Source organism: Falco punctatus (genome assembly GCF_963210335.1).
Source record: "Falco punctatus genome assembly, chromosome: 9".
NCBI lineage: Eukaryota > Metazoa > Chordata > Aves > Falconiformes > Falconidae > Falco > Falco punctatus.
Window position 1 is genome coordinate 47,478,584 of NC_137589.1, and position 24,112 is coordinate 47,502,695.

At 39.3% G+C, this 24,112-nt stretch overlaps 2 protein-coding genes across 15 annotated transcripts in view; one reads left to right on the top strand and one right to left on the bottom strand.

Moving 5' to 3' along the window:
• Positions 1-12,330, top strand: part of CAMSAP1 (calmodulin regulated spectrin associated protein 1) — a 28,586-nt gene extending 16,256 nt beyond the window's left edge. For all 6 annotated transcript variants that reach the window (XM_080402153.1, XM_080402154.1, XM_080402156.1 and 3 more), the window contains 13 exons: positions 500-641; positions 1,612-1,751; positions 1,851-1,947; positions 2,305-2,482; positions 3,213-3,307; positions 4,102-4,186; positions 4,559-6,995; positions 8,368-8,504; positions 8,592-8,800; positions 8,882-8,984; positions 9,369-9,484; positions 9,722-9,840; positions 10,160-12,330. In XM_080402153.1, coding sequence (XP_080258279.1) covers positions 500-641; positions 1,612-1,751; positions 1,851-1,947; positions 2,305-2,482; positions 3,213-3,307; positions 4,102-4,186; positions 4,559-6,995; positions 8,368-8,504; positions 8,592-8,800; positions 8,882-8,984; positions 9,369-9,484; positions 9,722-9,840; positions 10,160-10,462 — 4,161 coding nt within the window. In that variant the 3' untranslated portion in view covers positions 10,463-12,330. The remainder of the gene's footprint in view (positions 1-499; positions 642-1,611; positions 1,752-1,850; positions 1,948-2,304; positions 2,483-3,212; positions 3,308-4,101; positions 4,187-4,558; positions 6,996-8,367; positions 8,505-8,591; positions 8,801-8,881; positions 8,985-9,368; positions 9,485-9,721; positions 9,841-10,159) is intronic.
• KCNT1 (potassium sodium-activated channel subfamily T member 1) overlaps positions 11,117-24,112 on the bottom strand; it is a 102,664-nt gene continuing 89,668 nt past the window's right edge. For 8 of the 9 annotated variants that reach the window (XM_080402174.1, XM_080402173.1, XM_080402175.1 and 5 more), the window contains one exon: positions 11,117-23,897. In XM_080402174.1, the coding sequence (XP_080258300.1) occupies positions 23,777-23,897 (121 nt within the window). In that variant the 3' untranslated portion in view covers positions 11,117-23,776. The remainder of the gene's footprint in view (positions 23,898-24,112) is intronic. The other variant, XR_013930464.1, reaches the window with a different exon arrangement.

Consider the following 24,112-nt stretch of genomic DNA (forward strand, 5'->3'; position numbering starts at 1 on the left):
ATACCGTGTTCTGAGTCTGAGAGAACTTTGCTGTCTGCGGACATGATAGCAAGTCTGTGGATGTAGGTAATGTATGAGAAATCACTAGCTCATCTGAATTATTTTTTTGCTGTGTTTTGTTTTGTTTTTCCCAAGCTTTAAGTGTTTTCATGTAGTTATCTGTATCTCTTTCTTTGGATCTACTGCATTCATGCATCCTGTGTGGAAGGATTTTGACTTAAATTGCTTGTAATAAGTTAAAAGGTGTGAATGAAGCTAGGAATTCAACAGCACGGATTGCTTCCAGATATAAGGAGAATGATTAAAAGTGAAGCACTGTATTCTTCAGAATTGGCTTCCATTGAGAGAAAAGTATAACCTTGTAAATTGGTTTTGACTTAGAGCAGAATGCTATAAAGGATCCACCGTAAAGAGTTTTCAGTGCTTAACAAAAATTCCTTTTTTTTAACCTTTTTTTTTTTAGCATCATATGACACGAACACTGGTTTTCTTTTGTTAGGTACGTTACCGAAGAGACCATCTTTCAAGCAGACAATTACCTTACTTTCCTTTGCTTGAAGATTTGATGAAGGATGGTAGTGATGGTGCTGCTCTTCTTGCTGTGATACACTATTATTGTCCAGAGCAAATGAAACTAGATGGTATGTAATAAAGGCTTCTAAAATTTTTTTTTCCTTTCCAATCTTTGAATGTTGAACTAGAAGTACATTAGTAAATAAAAATTGAACACATCTAATAGGTAGTGGACTACAGCAAGTTAATCAGGTCATGTATGGAATCTTCATCAGTGTATTTAAAAAGTAACCTGCCTTTGACTTTGTTTTTTTACTTTCTGTATTTAGAACACTCTGCTCTGTATATCATGCACTGCAAAGTGATCCTTTCTTTTATAAATCTAGATGATACAGTTTTCTGTGTTCAAATAACTGAGCTTGGTTTGAATAGACCATAAAAAAGGAATGCATGTCTGCTACTGTTAGCTGATAATTCTCGTGTTCTTCTGTAGAAGTACATAATTTGACATCTTAAAGTCTAGATTTTAAAACAGTTTCTCCCAGTCTTCAGCAATTGTCACTCTTCAGCATTGCAAACAAGAGTGTTCTTTCCCAGAAAATGTTTTTCTTGATAATTCAGTGTCCTCATTGCATTTAACTTCTACAAATCAACATTTTGTATTGGTTTTTAAATTCTCAGATATGCTGTACCTTGCAGAGCTCCTAAATGTTTTCAGAAGGAACCAGCACTGTGAATCCTAGGAGTAACCTTTTATTATTTGCAAATCAAGATGTCTGTTTTTAATTGCTTTTGCATTCTGTCACTGTGTGTGTTCTTTGTAGCCTTACTTTTTCTGTCGCTGTGATAAGACAGAATCCTATATGGATTATAAAATGAATGCAGAATTGATACTGTTTTGTCTGTGGCTTTCTTCCTCCTTTTCTTGTCCCTCTGGTATTTGACAGTAGAGAAATGTCACTGGTAGCCAATAATTATTAAATGATGGTGTATAAGCAGTCCGTGAAGTTCCTGTATGTAGTGGTTTTGTTAGTTGTGGATGGAAGGTTAGTACATTGGAATAGTGTTGCAACTTACTCATCTTTATCACCTTTCTAGATATTTGTTTGAAGGAGGTAACATCAATTGCAGACAGCCTCTATAATATTCAACTTCTGAGAGAATTCTCAAATGAATATCTAAACAAATGTTTTTACCTCACGTTGGAGGACATGTTATATGCCCCTTTGGTTTTAAAGGTAAGAAACATAATGAAGGATATATTTTTAAAGAAAACTTGGGTAAATCATAAGTGTTTTGTTACTGTGAGGTGTGATTTTGCTTTTTTTCCATTTTAGCCTAATGTCATGGTATTCATTGCGGAACTCTTTTGGTGGTTTGAGAATGTCAAACCAGACTTCGTACAACCAAGAGATATTCAGGAAATAAAAGATGGTAAGTTTTCAATTTTTGATAAGTGTTAGTATGTTATTTAAAGAATACTTGCATTACAGTGAAACTCTTGCACAGCAGTGTTCCTTTGGAGTTTTGTTTCTACCCAGACTTTCTGCTTGCCTAGGAATCTTTGAAAGCAGTAAAAATGAAAGGAAAGTTAGTGCTAGATCCAATTTAGTTCTAATTTTTTGAATGAGAGAAGTAGGTTTTTTTCCCCTAAAACCACTAAATATTTACTTGTAACTTCCTTTCCATTAAGGTCACCATAAGATACGTATTTTAAGTAAAGCTTCCTGTTCTGTTTTGTTATTTTAATGGTTAGTATCAGTTGTGTTAACATGATAAATATATGCACAGTTAAAACAGTGTTGCAGCAGAAGAGCAGTCGTCCACCGGTTCCTATTTCCAATGCAACTAAGCGCAGTTTCATGGCTAGCCCTGCTAGTACAAATCCAGCAGACGTGCAGCCCTCTGCTCAGACAGGCCCCGAAACTTGCAGTAGATACTACCTGCACCCTGAGGAGTCTGACTACGTGTAAGTCTTGTCTTTGTGTTATTTTAGACTAATCTTGAATTTATGCTTCCTTTTGGGTAACCTAGGCATTTCTGCTGCTAAATGTTCTGATTTCACTGCAAACTGAGTGCGTTTCAGTTGTGTACAGTCAGTCTCTAAAATATTCTTAATTCTCAAGTTCAGAGAAACACTTTGCACTGTTATGTTTGACCTTCATTTGACAAATGCCAGTAAGCCCTACCAGTAAATGTCACCATTGGATGAAATAACTTCTATTTTGAGGGGAAAAAAAAAAACCAAACACCAAAAAAACCCAAACCAACAAACAAAGAAATGTGAAACCTGTTCAAGCAGCTCATCTTTACTAGCTGTATTCTATAACTGGTGATATGAAAACAAATAGGATTTAATGTACAAGAAGGTTAGTGACAAGGCTTTTCAGCTGACTTAACTTACTGGTTACCATCAAATTTATTTCAGCCTTTACTTTATCTCTGTACTATTTACGTAAGCTACATTTTAAATCTGCTGTTGTTTAGCAACCTAAACAGTTTGGTTTCAGGTAGTAGGCTTACTTTTGTATTGTTACATGTGAAAACCTTTTCCTCTCTTTAATTAGCTTCTTTAAAATTAACAACAAGTTATTGTGTTTTAAAGAGGAGTAACTATCAGCAGTGTAACTTTGAAACTACAGGATTTCTCTCATAGAAAAAAATGTTTGTAGTAATGAATTTTTGCTTTTCTGAATTAGTGGCAAAGGAGGGAGCCCTGCCTTTAGCCCTTCTCATCCACTGCTCCCTTTGAGACAAAAGCAACAAAAATCTTTACAGGGAGAAGACAGCCCTGGTAAGTCTGCTTCAAATTTGCATTTCAACAGGCAATGACCATCAATGTCAATACAGTAACGAATAAAAATATAAGTTCATATATGTGATTGATCTAAAATTGAATAAACTGCAGCTGCAGTTGGCTAAGTGGTAAGCGTGTTGAGTTTGAGTAAATTCATCCTTGTTTGCATTAAAATATTTTAAGATCTTTTAAGAAAGTTACTGAATTGTTAATATTTTTTCTTTCACAAAATTTCTCAGAATCTCAAATGCAAGAAGTTAAGACTAATGTCAGTTCTATGGAAAGAAAGGAAAAAACCACTTGTCAAATGTTTGTAAGACTAGCAAAAGTCCTAGGAAGCAAGATTGTAATCTAGACTGACAAATACACTCTAGTACTTGACATATTTTGCCTAAATGCTTTTTTTTAATTACTGAAAATTTAGGTTTTATACTTACCCAGAGATGCTCAGAATTTCTTTTCTGTTGTCAGCTAAGGTGCCAGCCAAATATTCCAAATGCTTAGACTCTAACAACATGCAGTAAGGACTTTTTTTTTTTTTTGAGGTTGGGGGGCTGACAGGAAAAGCAAATTGAATGGTCTCATGTTTGAAAATTCAGAAATCAGATATGCTTATGTGGTCACTTCTCACTGTATATTTTCAGGCTTAGACTGTCTTGTTAGTATTTCAACAAATCTGTTTTCTGCTGCCATCTCTTGGTGAAAGTTTATGGTGTTTGCTATTAAATAAGGTAAAAGTACTAGTTTAAAGACAACTTCTAAACTGTTAACAATTTAAAAAAACATTTCAGGTCATCGGCATCGTTCTAATTCTCTGACTCGTGTTGATGGGCAGCCACGAGGTTCAGTTCTTGCATGGCCAGAGAGGAAACCCAGGTAACAGAGGCATTGAAGTATTACAATACTGTTTAGTGAAAGGACACTGTGACAACTTCATTGTAGTAATGTGGTATCACTTCATCAGAACTGGACTGAGAAGTTGCTTAATTTTGTGTTTTTCTAACGTACATTTTCAGAGATGATGGATTTTAGGGTTGCAATTGAAGATACTTTAAAAATTATTTTCAGTAAGCAGTGTTGAAAACTGAAATATCTGAAGTTGCTATGTAGTATTGCTGGTCACTTTTGATGCAGGATACATTTTTCAAATGAAGCAAAAATTTTAGCTGTCTATATCATGGGTCCTTAGTGGAACAAATTGTAAGTTTTTGTGCTGAAGTGTCAGTAGAATGTTCTTATCTTTTCTAGGCCTTTGTCTCAGCCAACACCATTTGCTCTTCATCATTCTGCCAGTAGTGATGTAGACCCTGGGTCTGGTGATAGCATTAGTCTGGCTAGATCGATCAGCAAAGACAGTCTTGCATCAAACATTGTTAATGTAACTCCAAAAAACCAGCCCCATCCTCCATCAGTGAAAACTAACGGGAAGAGCTTGCTGAACAATGTTGAAATTGAGGATGAAGATGAAGAGCTTATTGCAATAATCAGATCTGAAGAAAGGTCAATCCGTGATGATCTTGAATTGCAGAATGCATCAGCCAGGGTGCCCAGCGTAGTTGCAACTGCGTGGTCTCCAAAAACAAACAGCGAGACTTCAGAAAGCAAACCAGAGAGTTTTTACTTGGAGCCTTTAATGCCTGCCATTCTAAAACCAGCAAAGGAAAAACAGATAATCAATAAAGAGGATGAATGCGGGGAGGGGAAACAAAGAAGTTTTATTACCAAGAGATTAAATGAAGGACACTTGCCTTTGATCCGCAAGAAAACAAATAGCAGTCATGGTGAGCATGACCTCGGTAGGACTTTTACTCCAATTTCTAGTTCCGATTTCACTCCAGTTGCAGATCCTAGTGCTGCAGATTCAGTGGCACTGGCGGAAGCCAGCTTAGAAGCTTCCAGACCTTTGGCTAGTAGCAGTTTAGATCCTTCCACTCGGGAGCTATCTACTGGAGGGTTTTTTCTTCATGCTGCTAAATCAGATGATGACATAGCAAGTAAAGTCAATGTAAGTTATGTGAGAAGTCTCAATTTGCACGTTACAGATACTACATGGACTATGGTGAGACAGGACTCTGATTCAGATCTCTTAGACATAGAAGACACTGAACAGGATTTAGTAGTCATAGATGACCATCCTATAGTCGCTAAGTACATTGGCGAGGAAGAATCTGCAAAATTGCAAGAAGATATGAAGGTAAAAGAACACGAAGATAAGGATGATGCTAGTGGACGTTCCAGCCCATGTTTGAGTACAATTTCTCAAGTCAGCAGTGTGTCGATGGCTAGTGGGAGTGTCCGAATGACTAATTTCGCGGAACGAAAGCTTCAGAGACTTAACAGTTACGAAACAAAGTCCAGCACGAGTAGTTCACAGAAGACCACACCAGATGGATCAGAAAGCTGCCCAGCACCACTAACCACATGGAAACAAAAGCGAGAACAAAGCCCCAACAGACAAAATAAAGATAATGTTAATCTTTTAGCTTCTGAATTGGTGCAGCTTCACATGCAGTTGGAAGAGAAACGAAGGGCAATAGAAGCTCAGAAGAAGAAGATGGAAGCCTTATCAGCGAGGCAGCGACTAAAATTGGGCAAGGCAGCTTTCTTGCATGTGGTTAAAAAAGGGAAATCTCCTGACGTTCCACAGCCTCTCAAGCCAGAACATTTTGGAAAAGAATATTGTCGGCACAATGGTGAAGACTTAGATGAAGTTTCTTTGGGTTCCAAATCTGAGGAGTTTCTTGTGAAAGAGGAGGAGAGAGAAGAAATGCTTAATGATTCTCAAGAAGTAGCAAAAGTAAAAATGCAAGAAAGCCTAGCTTTTGCGGAGCAACATAAACAGAAAGACTCTGCTGCTTTACATGATTTGGAAAAAAGTAAAATTATTTCTGTTGCCCTCCTGGATGATAGTGTTACAGAAGTGGATATAAATGAATGTGATCTTTCTATCGAAAAACTAAATGAAACAATCAGTACACTTCAGCAGGCTATATTAAAGATTTCTCAGCAACAGGAACTACTTATGAAATCTCCATCAGTGCCATCGCCAGGAACCAGAAATAACTCTCAGGACCAAAAGATAAAACCATCAATTCATTTTGTTGAGCCCTTATCTCCAACTGGAATGAACAGTCTTCGTAAACCACCTCGGTTTGGTCAAGGAAGGAGTTCTCGATCAGGAAGACCAGCTGATCTGAAAGTCACTAAAGACAGACAACAAAATTCAGCACGTGTTAAAACCCCGACACAAAGTCTAGAAACCTTACCACATTTAAGACCATTTCCATCCAATAGCTTGGCAAAGACACCGACGGAAATCGGCTTGGAAGGTAGTCCTGATTCTGGAAATGGTTCTCAAGAAAAGTGTTTCTTTGATACCTACAGGCTTCACGATGAGAGCAATCAAAGGGCACTTGTTCTCTCCACCTCCAAAGATGCAAATATTATTTCTGAAATGAGCAAGGAAGTGAATAACACCTTCAAGGAAACAGGGCTAAATTCATCTGATGGCTCAGGAAAAGAGAATGTCCCAGTGGATGAGCCACTGAGAAGCAAGGCCAATCTCATTGAAGTAGACTTGTCTGACTTAAAAGCTCCAGATGAAGGAGAACTTGAAAACCGGGATAGGTCTACGGATATAATTAGTGAAGGTGATCAGAAGTCTGGTGTGGGTTTTTTCTTCAAGGTAAATATGATGCCTTTCTATATTTGGTTAATGTTGCGTGTTTTCCCAGCGTTAGAACTGATTTTGTCCACTTCATTCTTCAGACTTCTGATGGAACACAGAACATTCTGGTTGCAATATTAGGACTTTAAAAAACTGTGTTGGAAAAGGATTGCTTTTGTAGAAAAGTTTTTGGCTTGATGTAAGGAATCCTGGTTCTTGTTAACTTTACTTGGAACCAGGGTTAACCTTGCTTTTCTTCTTTCCCTTAGTTTTTTTTCTGTCAGAGAAACTGACATACAAATATGTTGTAAGTACTTAGCGCAAAAGAATCACAGAATGAAAGGGAAGAATTTACCATTCTGAAATCCCAGCATTCTATGAACCTATATCAACTGAAGGAAAAAATTCTGACAGGGTGCATGTATCTAGTAAAAGCCTGCTGAACAGGTTTGGAAACTTGGTGGGGAGCTGAGAGTCTGAACTGGAGGGGGTTTTGCATTTGCGCCCAGATTTCTCTGATTTTTGAGCAGCCTCACAGGCCAAAAGTCAAGGGCTGTAATGGAGAATTTAGCTGTATGGCTGTAGATGCAAGTGAGAAATGAGATGCTTCAATGCAATGTTGGAAGAAATTAATGTTTTTCATGCAGCTTTCATTTTTGTCTTGTAATGGTAGTGTATAGGGCTCATGATGAAAATGTATTAAATTTAAGTAATTTCTCTCATTTTGCATCTAACTCTGCCTTGAGGAAAAGGTTATTGTTAAGCTGTTTAATTTATTTAGTACAGTGATATTTCTTATATTGTGAGGTTGGATGGTTTTTAAATAGTGTATCTACACCTTCTAGTGAAGTTCAGAACTGCTATCAGAACATTTAGTATCTTAACTTGTGCTTGGCAATGAATGTTGTAAATATCTCAAATGTGCTGACGTGACAATACTTTCTTTTTTAATTTCTTTTACAAGGAAGTTGGGCTAGGCTGTCTCAGTCTCAGTGAATTTAACTTCTGGTTTTATGTAGTGTGATTAATATGGCTGACTCAAAATTCATTGTTATGCTGGGGTTATTTGTGCTCTCCATCCTAGCCCACGTGACAGTTGCGTTCTTTGCGCTTCTGGAAGGTTTTGTGGTGATTAAGCATACTTAAAAACAAGTCCAGAGTAAGATGGGACTGTTTGGTTGGGGTTTTTTCTCCCCACAGACTTAAGGGAAAACTAAAACTGTCTCTTAAGTTCAATACAGTTCTGATCTACATTCATCAATTCTAAAAATGTAAAGATTTCCGAAAGTAATAGCTTACGTTTTCCTGGAATCCTCAGCAATCTTGTGATGTCCAGCTTAATATATATTCTTCTAGTCTTTAAAACTCTTTACCCCTATGAATTTTGCAGGATGAGCAGAAAGCAGAAGATGAGCTCGCAAAAAAACGTGCAGCGTTCCTTTTGAAACAGCAGCGCAAAGCTGAGGAGGCTCGGATTCGGAAACAGCAGCTGGAGGCTGAAGTTGAGCAAAAAAGAGATGAAGCTCGGTAATAACATGTGGAAAAGAATACTTTTTATCTTTAAGATGAGGAAAACTATTGTATGTTGAATATAATGTTATATTTGCTTTTCAGTCGCAAAGCTGAGGAGGACCGAATACGGAAAGAGGAAGAGAAGGCTCGAAGAGAACTTATCAAACAAGAATATCTAAGGAAAAAACAACAGCAAATTTTGGAGGAGCAAGGGCTCGGAAAGCCCAAATCAAAGCCCAAAAAACCCAGGCCAAAGTCAGTCCATCGTGAAGAATCTTACAGTGATTCAGGGACAAAGTGTTCTTCCACACGTAAGAATCTTGTTTGCTTTCACAGAATCTGCAAATCTGCTTTAGTAAAACGTGTTTCACATTTTCTCTTTTGCTTTGTAGCTGATAATTTGAGCAGTGCTCAGTCTGGTTCCAGTCTGTCTTTGGCCTCGGCAGCAACAACTGAACCTGAAAGTGTGCACTCTGGTGGCACGCCGTCTCAGAGGTAGAGTGATAGCCTTAATTTCATTTTTTTGATATTTTAATATGTTATGAAATAGTGTTGGGGTTTAGTGTTTCCTGCTTCAGTTTGCTGGCATAGAGGCACAACAGTAATTAGTGAACGCATCTTCTGTTTTATGTGGCTGCCAACTCTGATGTTCTGTACAAACTTACAATTTGGTTTTGTTGTCTTCCAAAGGAACAGTAGATTTTTGCTTTGATAATCTAGCAGGAAGAATCTGACTGTTCTGGGGGAGGAAAAGGGACAATAGCCTATTCCATTCAGAGCCAGCAACTGGTGAATTTACTTAAGATTGGAGGGGGGAAAACCCCAAAATCTTGGCATATAATTTTTTTTTTTTTTTTTTTCTTCCCCCCCACCCCGAAGAGTTGAATCAATGGAGTCCTTACCAATACTGAGCAGAAATCCTAGCAGAAACACAGAAAGAGATTGGGAGAACGCTTCGACAGCATCTTCTATTGCTTCAGTGGCAGAATACACAGGTGACTATTTTGTTTTACTTTGAGCATTTGTCATGAATATCAGGTCATAAAAAGCTGCCGTATATTTGATGTGACACTTCTGGGTTTTTTGAGAAGTCGTCAGGTGTATTTTGATCCAACATCTCTAAAAGTTTGTTATTGTAGAAAAATATTTGAGGAGGTTGTCATTTTGATGAATGACATTCTTAATGTTTGTAAATATAGCGCAAATAACTTTTACTTGTTTATCTTTTTTAGGTCCAAAATTATTTAAGGAACCCAGCAGCAAATCAAACAAACCTATCATTCACAATGCTATTTCTCATTGCTGCCTTGCTGGAAAAGTGAATGAACCACATAAGAATTCAATATTAGAGGTAAACTTTAAAATACAAGATCAGTAATGCACTTAAATTAAAATGTATCTGTAATACTCATTTTGTAATCCCACATTGTAGCAAATTTTCCTAAAATGTACCTGTATTGAGAATCCTTTACTTCCCTTGACTGTGTGGACTTGCGGAAAACACGATCCTGCATTTAGAGTTGAATTTGTGAGTTTATAAAAACTGAAAATCGTGTTCCAAAAACTTCAAACACTTCATCAGCTATATGTGAAAGCTTAAAGCTTGGCATAACATGGACATTTTCACTGTGAACAATCTAAGTGTGTCTGTTTGTTTATTTTTAATGCAGGAACTAGAAAAATGTGATGCCAACCACTACATTATCTTGTTCCGTGATGCTGGCTGCCAGTTCAGAGCACTTTACTGCTACTACCCTGACACTGAAGAAATCTACAAGCTGACTGGAACAGGGCCAAAGAGCATCACCAAGAAAATGATTGACAAACTTTATAAGTACAGTTCAGACAGAAAACAGTTTAACGTGATCCCAGCCAAAACCATGTCTGTCAGTGTGGATGCTCTTACTATTCATAACCACTTGTGGCAAGCCAAGCGACCTGCAGTGCCAAAGAAGACTCAGACTCGTAAATGACACTGAGTTCTTGGGGAGAAGATTGCTGAATGGGGTTGCATCGAAAGAAGACACGTTTACCATTTTCCTCCAGTTTGGTATGAAATGTGCAGAACCATAAACACTTTTTAAGAAGCTTCTAAACAGAAACCGTGGATGCAAGTTATTAAGAATGAAGGAACATTGCCAGTGTTTTTTATGAATAAATCTGCTGTTACACCCAATGCTAACTACTGTGGCTTTCAACTGATGAGGGACTGTGCATGTAGCAAGATCTTTAACAAGTGGATTTCCTTTTACTTGAAGCTTTTCATCGGTACAAATTGGGAATAATTGAGTTCTGTTTCCTCTCCGCCTCATTCCCTCCTTTTTCCTGTCATTCTTGAAGGTGGCAAGCTCTGAACTTCAGTAGAAGGATTGAACAGATCTTGGGTGAAGTGTTTTGGGTTGGGTTTGGTTTGGTTTTTTAAACAGTCTTTAGGGAAATCTTCCTTTCAGACTTTTTTGAGGAACTGTTTAATACATCAAATTGTTGTACTGTATCTACTGCCAACGTAAGTCCAGCTCTCAGATTTCTGAAAAAAGCCCCAACATGTGCTGCTCAGAACAGAGTTTACTTGCAGTATCTGTTTAGGATAAGCATTGCAAGGATTGCAAAAGCCAGTCTTTTTTAAAAAAAAAAATAATTGTTTGCAAATTTAAAGATCTCTGGAATACAATCATGAAGAGGCATACAGGTGCTACTACTATAGCTGGAATGTGCCTGACTGAAACTTAAGTCAAGCTGAATGGAGCACAGTTATTACTGATTTCAGTTTCAGGTAGTGTCCTAAAGATTTGTTTGCTTTGTTAAAGATGGATTCTGGTAGGTATAGAACATTTCCACTCTGAGCACGCTACTCCTGTACAATGGTGCACTTAATGATCACAAATTTTAATGTTTTTATTACATCATGAAATGTAATTCTACTTCCTTTGTCCTGTCTTTATTCTGAACGAGCAGCATGCTCTAAAATGAAGAGTGTGTTATGTTTTTATTTTGGGTGATATATTAGTATATATTGATTTGTTTTCTCATTTAAAAGCAATTTTTAAACAGAGGCATTTGCATTTGTTTCAGAATCCCAAATAAGTCGAATGGCTTGGATTTCTTTTCATGTTGAAATATTAAATCTTGAGTTATGACCTTAAAAGTCTTTGTTTCAGCAGATTAAGTTTTTGTCTGTGGTAACAGGGTATATTTGCAGTTCAGTTCAATTATTTTTTTTTTAACACTCCCATTTCTCATTTTTGGTCCGGACTACACTTCTGAGTAGGTTTCTGTAGCTATTACCCAATTTAATCCGCTAACTTGCGCCCGCTACGTGCGGCTTGACACTACTACTTGCAGGTCATGTAGGCTTATAACTTTGGTTTGCACATGTTTACTTTTATTTGAAGTATATACTTGAATATGTATCTCTTGAGTGCAGAAGGCACTACACCATCCTAGAGACAAACTGAGCTCTAAAATACAATACAGTGTCATTATTAAGCTTTGAAAATAATGGAAGTTAGTTGTGTACATAAGGGGAAAATAGGGTACATAATAATAAAGTGCTAACTAGACAGAGCAAAGTGAAGGTCTTCCATTGCAGTCTCTCAATTTTTTTTCCCCTTCCATTACTCCTTGACTAGGCTGCTGCAACTTTGTAAATTATGTTAGATAGTTTGCTGCTTGTAAATAATTAAAGGCTTTATGGTTTCTAAAGTGCTAAGTATTAAACACTGTCATGAGTGTAACTTTTGTTACCATGCTTTTCATGCTTGTGCTTTATTTCTCACTGTTTGATATTATATACCATATTTATTTTATGAAACACTGAAATTTAATAAAAATCATTAACTGATTTAGTTTTTTTCATGTGTACTTCTGTTGTTGTGACACTTCATCCCCCTCAGAACTAATATGCTTTAAAGATGTGCTATTCTATGTTTAGTTGTGCTCTTAGAAAGCTTCATCTGTATGTAGCTGTAATAACTTTATGACAAGTTTTCCTGACCCTGATTGCAATGTGCAAAAATTCAACCAGAAGGCTTTCAGAAAATTAACAGTCTCTTTAGGGATTTATTTGATCAGTCTTCAGACTCTTGAATCTGGCAGGTGGGTTTTCTTTGATCTATTTATTCAGTTAGTGACAGAATTTTGGAAGCACCAAGAGAATTTCTTTTGTAGAGCTCTTCAGTATTAGCTTGCTTGTGATTTGTAAAGACAAGTTGCCTGCAGAATTTAGAAATAAGCTGGTGGTTTAAGCTTTGTAATGAATCCATATTGGTTGCACAGAAGTGAAATTTGCATTCTGAAAACTATGGATTTTTTCCAATGCAGAAATAGTTTTCTGTGACTGTACAATAAATTTTTCAAAGATAGTCCTTGTTTGTAGAGATTTAAAAAAAAAAAATAATCAGTGATTCTAGTGATTTGTACTTTTATGTATTTCATTCAGGCTGAGATATCATTGCCCATAGAAAGGACTGGAACAACGAAGGCGATGTCACCTTCAGTGTCCTCCTGGATCTCATTGCACTAGATCAGGTCCTTACTTTTCCTGCTGCAATGTGGCCTCATTTACTACTGGAAACAATAGGAGGTGACATCCATTTGGAGAGGGAGAGGAGGCCAAGGAGTTCTTCATCTTACAGGCAGCATGTAGCCCCAAGCTGAGGATCAGAGGGGAAGTAGGAGTAAGTCATTTTCTAAGAGATTAAATTTTCTGAAAAACTAAGTTTTAGTTATATAAAAAAAACCCCATTAATCTCAAATACCTTGGCAAGGAATATGCTGTATTAATTTGGTCTGGAAGCAGGAAGAGGGAGAACTTATTTGTAAGAACATGACGTAGAATTTACACAGAGGAATGTGGATAAACTGTAGATGTATAGAGGCAAATGCAATCAGCATTTTGTAGAAGGGAGAAAAATTCATTTTCTTACATAGGTTTTGTATAATCCAGAATGCCAGCTTAAACTTGGTTCGCTGCTTGGTGTCGGCCCAGGGTGAAATATGGTTGTAGGACTGTGACTGCATATCTTTGTTAGCGTAGTTCTTTGTCTTAAGTTTATCGAATTCTGAATACGTGGCATTTCTAACTAGTTTTAATGATGTTATGCTTAATGCTTCACTTACAGTGGCTGAGAATCATTACGTGTAGGGATAGTTAGGTGATCTGTACTCTGATAATTGCCATGGAAGATCCCACCATCTTCTTTGCTGTTGTCTCTTCTAAAAATCACTGCTTAGAATATGAATTTTTGTCCTTTTCACAGCCACCTGAGGGTACTGTGTAAATACCCTGACAGCTGAAATGCGAGGAAGGTTACCGGCTGTTCCAGTAGAGTGGTGCCCTGCTCTGTCTGGGTGCCTCCTGTAGATAAATAGCAATCGTTTGTCAACCTGCAGCTTTAAGAAGTTTAGTTTGTTTTTCACCAGGATTGATTGGAGCCAGGGTTGTTCCTTCTTCCCGTTTCCCATGTAAAAGCGAGCAGAACTGGGTTTGGTTAAAAAAAAAAAACAAACAACTTTCAAGCTGTTCAAAAAGGTTCTCGTGCTTCCTGGGAGTATGGGCAGGAAGAGGGAGTGGGAGCTTTAGGTACAGCTACGGTATCAGCTTTTCCTACTGACTGTGGGGCTAAACTGTAACAGCTGTCTAAAAACAAGGGAGATGATAAAATTTTTATTTTTTTTTCCCCACTGAATTTTCCAAAGATGTGCCTTAGCCAAACAGCCTTTGTAGTGCTCCCTGGAAACGGACCGCAACGCTCTGGCTGTGTTTGCTCTGAGCTAGAGAATTTGTTTTCCATATAGAGTAGTCTGCAAGTAGGTCTGCCTTTGACCTCTCTCGATTTCTTACTAGTTTCTTACATGTAATAAATACAAGAATGTACATCTTTAAAGTGCTTTTAAATACAGTTTCTTTTTCTCAAACTCCCATTCATCGGTCTGTTGCGTATTTGCACATGCTGTTTACGTCTGTAGATTTAATGTGTCTTTGTCTCATTTTCATCATGCTTTCTGGTAGGGTAAGAGTTCAAGCAAGAATAATCTGAGTTTTGAAAAGCCTGACTTATTTTGAAAACCTTAATACAGTTGAACACTATATGCTGGGCTGCTAGAACGGTTCAGTGTGCAAAAAAAAAAAAGTAAATCTGACTTCTTGCCACTAAACTGGAGAGTTCAGAGCGTAGACACTGGTGATCTCTTGAGTTTTCACTTACTACAAGCAATAGTTTGGGGCTATAGTATAACACGAGTGACATGAATGAGTTCTTAGGACTCTAATTTTGCGTTCCTTGTGCTTTTTTTCTTTAAAAGTCTTCAGAACTGAGCACTAGAGGCAGTGTCAGAACACTGGAACCCCCCTGGCTTTGATTTTTTTAGGTTGTTTTGGGTTTGGCTTTTTTTTTTTTTTAATATAGCAACAAACAGGATGCGTCATCTTCACTCTGAACTGACTGTCCTTGGAATCTGGGATCTGCTCTGCTTTCTGACAGCAGGATTGTACCTGGGGTTTTTCCTCAGGCATACATTGATATAGCCAGTCTTCATGGTTGTGTATTAAGCTATTATCCACGCTGTGCTTATCTAATTAAATAGCTTTCAGTTAATTAAGCTTTTAAATTTAATGTATTTTAAGCAGTTCAGTGAGATGCAGCTGGCTGCGTGCTGGTGTGACTGAGGATGGCAGTGGCAGGGTATGATTTCTGCCCTGGATTTTGTGGCTCGGGTGTCAAACAGTAGCTGAATTCTAAGACTTCGTAGGAGGCTGGCTTTGCTGTGACACTCCAAGGACGCTGCTGCCGAAAGTGACCTGCAAAAAAGATTTTTGAGAGATTGTTTTTGTACCCATTTTTACTGCTATGTTAGGTATGCAGAACTGGAGAATCTGTGAAGTATTTTGTGGGGGAGGTGTGTTGTGTGTGCTGCTGCTACGTGAAAACTTTATATAATATTCTTCAGGACAGTTTGAAATTAAGATATTCATGTGGTCGACAAGTATATTTTTTAGATGTCTAAACTACATATTTCAACACGTTAAAGCCAAAAAAATTGAACTCTTGTCCTCACATTGATAAGATGTTCTATTGTTTAATTATATATGTGAAGACTGAGTATTAAAAACGGAAGAAAAAGTTTACTTCATCTTACTTCTGTAATATTTTTTGTAGTCTTGCGCGTATGTTAGGATATACTTAAAACTTCCGTGGATGGCGGGTCTGATCATGGATTTAGCTTTAATACATTGTTGCAGAAACCAAGGAACATTGATGTGATGCATCCCAAGAGATGCTCCACAGGTAATCCTGAGCGCTTGGAATATGTAGGCACATTTAATCTGCCTCTGACATGTGCTTCAGAATCTAAGAGAAGGGGACATTGAATCTTGACTTGTTTTTTGACAAAAGGGTATGACGTGCATTGGTATAGTCCTTTATCTCATGCAGATTGTCAGGACAAATATACCAGAATTACAGGAGGAACTTTCACTCCATGAAATGTAAGTAATTGCCCGTATTGGATTTAAATTTTTGCACTTAACTGGAGATCACCATTCAGGTGATGGACTGCAGTTATCACGTAGTAAGCAAAAAATCCTTAGTGTGGTTTTGAAATTTTGTTTGAATGCATTGTCAATATAAAATTATTATATAAAGAAAATATTTCCCTTATGGTTCTGAGCTTTCTGTTTGCAGGTACATGAAGGTTTATTTTGGTTTTAGGGGTTTTGAAGATCTCAAGGTTCCAGTGTGCATATGAAAAAGTGTATTTTTGCTCTTCTGTTTCAAGTGGTAAGTTAGACTCTTATCTTAAAAATTAAACCAAACTTTTATTAAAAATGACATTCTTTCCACTCAAACTTTCTTAATTAGGAATATGTTGTTTGTTGAATCTTGATTTTTTTGTCTGTTAGGGTGACCATAGGTTATTTGTCAGTGATTTGGGGATTTTTTGTGTGTGTACAAATGGAATTGAAGACTGTAACTACAGTGTTCCGCAGAGTTAGCCAATGTCGGAGTTCTTTACAGCTGGCTATATTAATCAATGTTAATATAGCCATATTTTAAAGACCTTTCTTATAATTTTGGTCTATATTTAACCGTTTGTTTAGGACTGACCTTAGAATTAGGAAAACTTTGCTATTAAAAAACAAGCTTATGCGTTAGTAACAAGAGCTTAATTTTTCACATTCACGTTCACATTTCACCATCCAGCTAGAACATCTTGCTTTAATTGTTTGTCTTTGTTGAGGAGATTCCATCCTGATATGTGAAAAGAAATGATGTGTCTGTATTCGTGCAAGCATTTCTTTGCCTTGTTCCCTAGCTTTCCCAGGGAGCCTGGCCTTGGCTGTACATGTTGCAACCAAGGCTGGAGTTACCAACTGTACCGCCTTCAGCAGCCCGTTTGCAGCCTGTCACAAGCCTCCCTCTAGCAAACAGCAGCATCACAAGGTTAACTTCGATTTATCTGTCTGGTAATACCTACTTTATCAAGGAATGTGCTCAGTGGGATGTCTCCCGACAGTGAAACTACAGTCCATGGAACTGTTCAAGTCATCTTCAGGATCTGGGATTTTCTCTGCTAGGTGGTAAACACTGCAAGTTCAGCTTTCTGAAATAAAGAGGAAACAAAGTAACTTCAAATAATGAAAACTCACAAAACGAGAGCTAAGCACTGCTGTAATACGTCCCATATGAGCTGAGCACTAAAGATTTGGGTATTATAGATTCTGACTTGTAATTTTATATGTGAATGCTTGATGCCATTTTAAGTGATTTCTGATGGTGTTAGTGTCTCGTACTGAGCATTAAAGATGGCAGTATATTCTAGATTCTGTATTATAGATCTGTTTCCATACTAAGTGTATTGCTTGCGATAATATTGAAGATCAAGAGGAGTATGTGACTGAGTTTATAATGTAAAATGTGTAGCAAAATGGCTGTTCCTTCTCTTTTGTTTTACATTGACAGTTTGACTGCCAGAAGTCCATGATATGAAGTTATCCAAAGAAAGCTGCTGTGGTAACTATGAATCTTCATATGAACGAAATGGAATGGCCCTTATGGATGAAGGTCAAATTAACTGAAAAGATTAGCTAATTTAAATGCTGCTGCTTTATTTTTTCCCCCTGGTTCATAAATGATCCCAAATCTTATGAGTAGCTATTCTTGTCCCCCAGATTGCAGACAGGAATTTACTCCATCCATGCACGAATAGAATAATGACAAAAATAAGCTAGTATTTCAATAGTTGAACTATATTAAATACAGTCCATATGCCAAAAGGATAGATCCCAGGAATTAAAAGGGAATTGAAAGACTTGCTGTGATAGAAATGTGAAATAAAAAGCGAGTTACCTTTAGTCTATTCCCCCTTTACTTTGCAGGATTGATTCTTCCCATACACTTCACATTGCAAGACTATATTGTGTTAGTTATCTAAAGCATATTTAGACATTTAAGTGATTTTTCTAGTGATACACTTTCTGTTTTCACAGAGCTGCTGAATGCTTCCCTCCTGGAAAAGGCTCTAATTACATCTCAAAGTCCACCAGCAGTGAAAGGAGCGGCTCTTGTGAACATCTCTGATTTTCAGCAGTCCTCAGTGAGGTGCTACCTGCTCAGGCATGTTTTCTTGATGGTTTAGTACATTATTTCATATTGTGCTTTTCAAAAAACACGTTTTGTGACAGCTAAGATATCTGTGATATTTTATGCACCTTCTTCTGTTCCCCAGCTTGCCTTTTCAGTGCAATGTTGGTGTGCACAGTGAATGCTGAACACAGTCCCATTTCTGTTGCAAAATTACAGGATGGATTTATTTGCTCGTCTGTGCTAAATGTAAATCTACTTTCAAATTACATCTTGGTGCTGAAGTACTGTCATAGTTTTCTGATACATCCCTCTAAACTTGTTCAGAAATAACGTATATTTATCATAGTGGGGGAAAAAAACTCTGGGGGAAAAGCATCTTAAACTGATGTGTGCAGCAGGGATGATTAAATATTCAATATACAGCATTTGTTAAAATTTAAATGAGGCACTTGAAAGAATGGTTCGAAGCATATAAAACACCCAGAATTGCCGTGGCATTACATGAAATCTTACAAAAAACCCCCCTTACTTCGTTTGAATGTATGTCTTCTCAGGGAATAATGATAAAAACTGAATTTACAGTAAAATAAAAAATCCTTCGTGGTTTTTGGTTTCCTTTTTGTTTCCCAGCCATGTCAATACCGTATTTTTTCCCTTCCTTCTAATGTATATTTTAGTGCTCTAGAATCTTCTCTTCTAAAAGGAAGTTTTTAGTCCTAGAAGCTAATTTTTCTCATCTGGCACAAAGTTTTAAAGGACTTCTTGTTCATTTTGCAGGCTTTTTTCCTCTCTTACTACTGCTGTTGCTGTGGAAGGTGAAGCAAGATAAAAGGTGCAACCAGGTAAAGAACCTACTGCTGAGAAGCAATGAAGTCCTCTTGGTGTGGTGACGAAGCAACTGAGAAACACAGGACCTGGTGACAGTGGCACAAACAGCGGTAAAGCAAGACACAACCTGGGAAATGATAATGTGGGATGGTTATTGGGGTTGTTGGGAAATGAAGGTAGGCAGGGGAGATGCACAGCCAGGGAGCTGTAAGTGAGGCAACCAAACCCAAGCCCATGTCAGAAATGAAGAGTGCTGTGATGCTGTGGGCATCTGGACAAGTTTTCACAACTTCACTAGAGAGACCACCGTTCTTTTTTTTTTAATGAACTTCAGCAAATGCAGACATTTCTGAAAAAACCACTTCAGTTTTGTGATGTAACTAGAAAGGCTTGTTCAGGATGAGCTGTTACCTGTGGCTGCTTGTACGGAGCATTAAATCCTGTTCTGCGGTCTTTGGGTTTTCATACCAGTGAAGGAAGTTACTGCTGGTGTTGAAATTACCTTCTTCTGGGTGTAATCATTACAATTTAGTTGTACTGGAAAATTGGAAGACGTTTATTCTTCATGTAAAGATTTGTCTTGTTTAAAGACAACAGTTAAAAAGTAATTTGAACAGGGACTTGGCTTCCTGCTGTCCCCCTTGACTTGGGTAAGTTTACAGCAAAATGACTTGATGGCTTCTAAATTTCTCACTTGTACACATATGTTAATCCTAGAGTTATCTTCACTATTTAAAAGTATTTGTGTCCTGCAAGATTTTAAATATATTATCATTTTTACAGTGTTTTCTTAAAACACCTAACAAAAACAATCTCTAGTTGTCTACTGTTTGCATTTGATCTCAAAGTTAAAATCTACATGTGTGTTGTGCGCTGTAGAAATGGGTTGTCTTTCTGGAAGTCTCGGAATGCAGATGTGAACTGTAGTCAGTGAAATATTTTGAAGTGTTTGGGGGCAGAACATGTACTGAATCCTGGCTCGGTAAAGATAAAAAAAAGTTCAGTTAAAAAGCCACAAAATTTAATGTGTGTGTTTTAATCCTTATTTTCTATGATTCAATAAATGAATTAAATGACCTTTAAATATAATGTTGGAGTTGTACTGTTACTGTAACACAACAGCAAATCTAACATCCCCTTTGTGCATGAATGCAGGAGAGTTCTGAAAGCTGAGGTTAAAAAACTTTTTTCGTGTGTCCCAGCTTTGAAAAAGATTACTTGAAACATGGGCTTGTAAATCTTAGGACTTGGGCACTCTAAAGCCACATCTTGGCCATGGATTTTTAAGCTAAAAGTTTGCTCCCAGAAACAAACCAGACGGCAGCCTCTACTCTTGCTGCATGCAGCTCTTTTTATTTTCATTTGTCTTTACAGAAATGTGAAGTATCTTCACAGTAATTGTACAAAAACACCTCTGGTTGGCTGTCTGCCGTGCATCCCAGCAGATCATCTCACAAAATTAGGTCTCGGAGAGGAAAGATGGGAGTTTGATCTGCTGTTGTGGATAAAAATCCATGCATGAGCAGACCTTGAGAGATGTCCAGTCTCTTGCTCAGGGGAAATAAAAGTGTCATGTTCTATATAGATTGAAGTAAAAAGGAGTTTAACAGGAAATAAATATACTCTAATATTTGTTTTAATATTTGATTTTACTTTAATGCATGATAGATGGATTTAGTCCATATTTAGTGTATGAAACCGTTAGTGGACACATAACATGCGATGGAGCCGTTTGCTGATAAACTTGAAAATATCGCAGCCTTCCTTGTTTCTGCGTTCCCCAGGCTTGTCATGTCTCTGCATTGGAACACAACTCCTTCCTTACAGAAAATTTTGTTTTTCTAAGTTTATTGTCAGCAGCTGGAAGTAATAGCCATTGTTATCATTGCCCCAGGGGGCTCCGGGGGAGTCCTTGCTTGCACACCCATCCCAGACAGCCCTTTTGTAAGCAGAAATGACTCTTGATGCATCAACGTTGCCAGGACCATTACAAAAATAAAATACTTTTGTTTTTACATTAGTATTGTAACTGTGTCTAAAGAATTAGAAAAGTTAAATGTTTGATTTTAGACTTGCATTGACCACAGGTAAGTATCTACAGTATTTATTTCAACATCCCATTAGAATGTCTGCTATAAATTTACACCATAGAAAGAACGTCTGCAAAGTGCGTATGGTTTATACACATAGCTTTCTTTTTTTAAATACATGTATTTATACATTAAACAAACAGAAGCATTGTCAAAATACAGTAATATTGAGGGTTGTTATTTTAATAGGATCACAAACCACATATAGTCTATACTTCTTTTGGTATGTGGATTTCCTCTTATGCTAATTATCTCCTCCAATTAAAGGTCAATAAGAATTGAGGAAGGTGAGGGACCTAAGGCTGAGCTCCTGCCGCAGCACCCGATGTCTTTGCATCTGACGTGGGTGCTGGGGGCATGTTGCACTTGGGGGGTGGGGTGGGTGTTGAGTGGGGAAACACAGCGCTGCTGGAGCTGTGCTCGCTGCCCTGTGCTCATTAACGCTGTGCTTACAGAGCTCGGTGCCCCAGTGGCCAGGCAAATGGAAAAAAAAAATTTAGAACAGTTTTTAAGTAAACGTGCAGATAATCACATCATCCACGCTGCTGGGGCCTTTGGTGTGGTTTTTGCTTTTAAACCTATAACCCTGCTTTGTTCCACTCTGCCTTGAAAGCTAAGTGGGGATTGGAAAATCATCTGTCTGAAATCTAGGCAATTAAATATATTAACATGTGATGAGGCATTTCTGGAGTTATCTTGAACTTTAACACAGCCGTGTGCTTTTGTACTTCAACTGCGCTTGCTTTTTAGCCTACAAAACTTATTATTTTATTTTAAATGGTATTTTTGGCATGCTAAGTTGCGAATGGAAATGAATAAAATGCGTATCTGCCTTAACCAAATAGATACACAAATTCATAATTAGGAAAAAAACCAAAACACCACCCCCCAAAAAAAAAAAAAGCGCATCCGAGCCAGTTCTGGTTGTGCCCACAGCTAAGTGCAGTGGCACCGTTGAGCTGGCAGGCTGAGCTTGTTGCTTTTACCTGCAGTAGCTCTCAGAGCCGTGATGTTCCACCAGCTGGTAGTGCCTGGTGCGGGTCACCCAGGGCCTCGTGACCAGCACATCAGGAAAAAAATTAGAATTAAAATTTTTAAAAATGACCTCTTTTCCCCCTCCAACCCCATCCAGACACAGAAGGTCTTTCTCAACACCTTCTCCAGATGATGCTGGGCTTGGTATGGGTCCTACCCTGCGCATCCTCCTTCTGGCATGGGGCATCTCCCCAACTGCTTAAAACTGCATTTTTAAACAGGTTATGGGGTTTGGGTTTGTTGTTTGGGGGTTTGTTGTTGTTGGGGTTGTTTTGTAAACAACTTTTATTAGGGGTGTCAAGAGGAATGATGGCAAATGTTAATGGCAATAAACCATTCAGTGCACAGCAAGTCCAGGAGGGAGATTTTCATGGCAATGTTGTGCTTTACAGGCTTCTCTGTAAGAAGGAAAAAAACCCCCAAAAACCACATTGGAGTTTTAATATATGGATGTAAAAGTATATAAAGTTAACAACTCAGCTAGTCCCTTGGCAGTCAAAGAAAACCTTTACGCAGCAACGTTTTAAAGTGTGCAAAAATAGATGGAAAATACATCTGGTGTTTCTGCTATCAACAGGTCTCTGCAGGTCAGCCGCTGCTGCCCGAGAACAGCTGGGCAGCACGTGCGATGCTGTGGGGTGTGGGGTGACACCTCTGTACATTCATGTACCTTGGCTGCACCATTGTGCCGGGTTATGAAGTGAAGCAAGGATGGAGGGAGCTGAGGGGGTGGGGGGCGCAGCGGGCAGGAGGTGCAGGCAGGACCTGCTGCCTTTAGCTGGCACGGGTCTGGGACCCGGGGAGGGGAAGGAGGGAAAGCCACGGGGGTTTGTCGGGCCCCAAATTCCCCCTGGAAGGAGGGGAAGGGGCTGAGCCGAGATACCAACCCACATGTCCCCAGCCAGCCTGCCCCATCACCCCCAACCCTGGCACAGGGACCCCAGTGTCATCCCCCCAGGCAGCTCAGCTCCCATAGCAGCAGTGATGGGGGACAGGCTCGGCGGGGGACACAAACGCAGGGGCACCGTGCCCGGGGCTCAGGCTAGAGCTGGGCACGTGTGACGAGAGGCACTGCCACAGGGATGGCACGGCTTTCGGCCACCTGGCTTTGGGGTATTTTGGTTCAAGAGACGGCAAGATGCACTGGAGGCAGGGTAGCCCCTGCATGGCACCGGTGGGAGCTGGATGCCCCCCTCACCCTCCCCATCCCATCCCATCCCACGGCCACCAGCAAGTCCACTGAGTGCTCCTTACATCAGTGCCCATAACAGAAAACCAGCAGAGGATGAAGATGAAAGAGCAGAAGTTTGGGTACCCCAGGGGATACCTGGCAAAGGAGGAAGAGGAGGGTTTCGGGGCAGTTTTGCTCTGGAATTGACAAGCCCCATCAAATGCAAATCATCTGGGGGCAATATGAAATGCAGTCCTGCTCACACAGGGTCAGTTGTCTGGTTTCAGCCACGTCCCACCAGCACCAGCGAAGACTTTCTCACTAGTTGCGGTATTCATATAAAAAGTTAAAAGCCACGGGGTGTACGACTGCTGGCTGTCGGTCTGTCCGGCTGTCCCATCCCTCCCGGAGGTCCAGGCATCCCTTCTGTGGCGCAGAGCCAGGCTGGGCATCACCTTCCGCTGGGGCAGCAGGCACCCGTGGGCAGCAGCCTTCCCCCCGGCTGGCCATCCTCTTCTTCACCGCCTCTCCCCGGAGCCCGCCGGCCCCTGGCAGGGGTGCGGGGTGCGGGGGGGCTGCTCACAGCTGGGTCTCATCGCGTGTTTCGGGGTTGCAGGAGCCCAGCTTGTTGCTGCAGCTGCTCTTGCGGCTGTGGCCATCGTTGGCCACATGGGCCAGCGGGTCGGAGCGGATCAGGTACCTGCAGGGCACAGCCCAGTTACACCGCTGGAACCCCCGCTGGTTCCCCGATGGCAGGAGGGAGCTGTGCAACCCCTAAATTGGGGTCTGGCCCATCCTGGAGGCTCGGACATGCAGGGATGCCCCATCGCACCACACTGGGAGCTGCTGCCCGTGCCGGCACAGCAGCTATTAAAATAATTCAGTTATTTCTCCCGGTGCTGCCTGACAAAACCA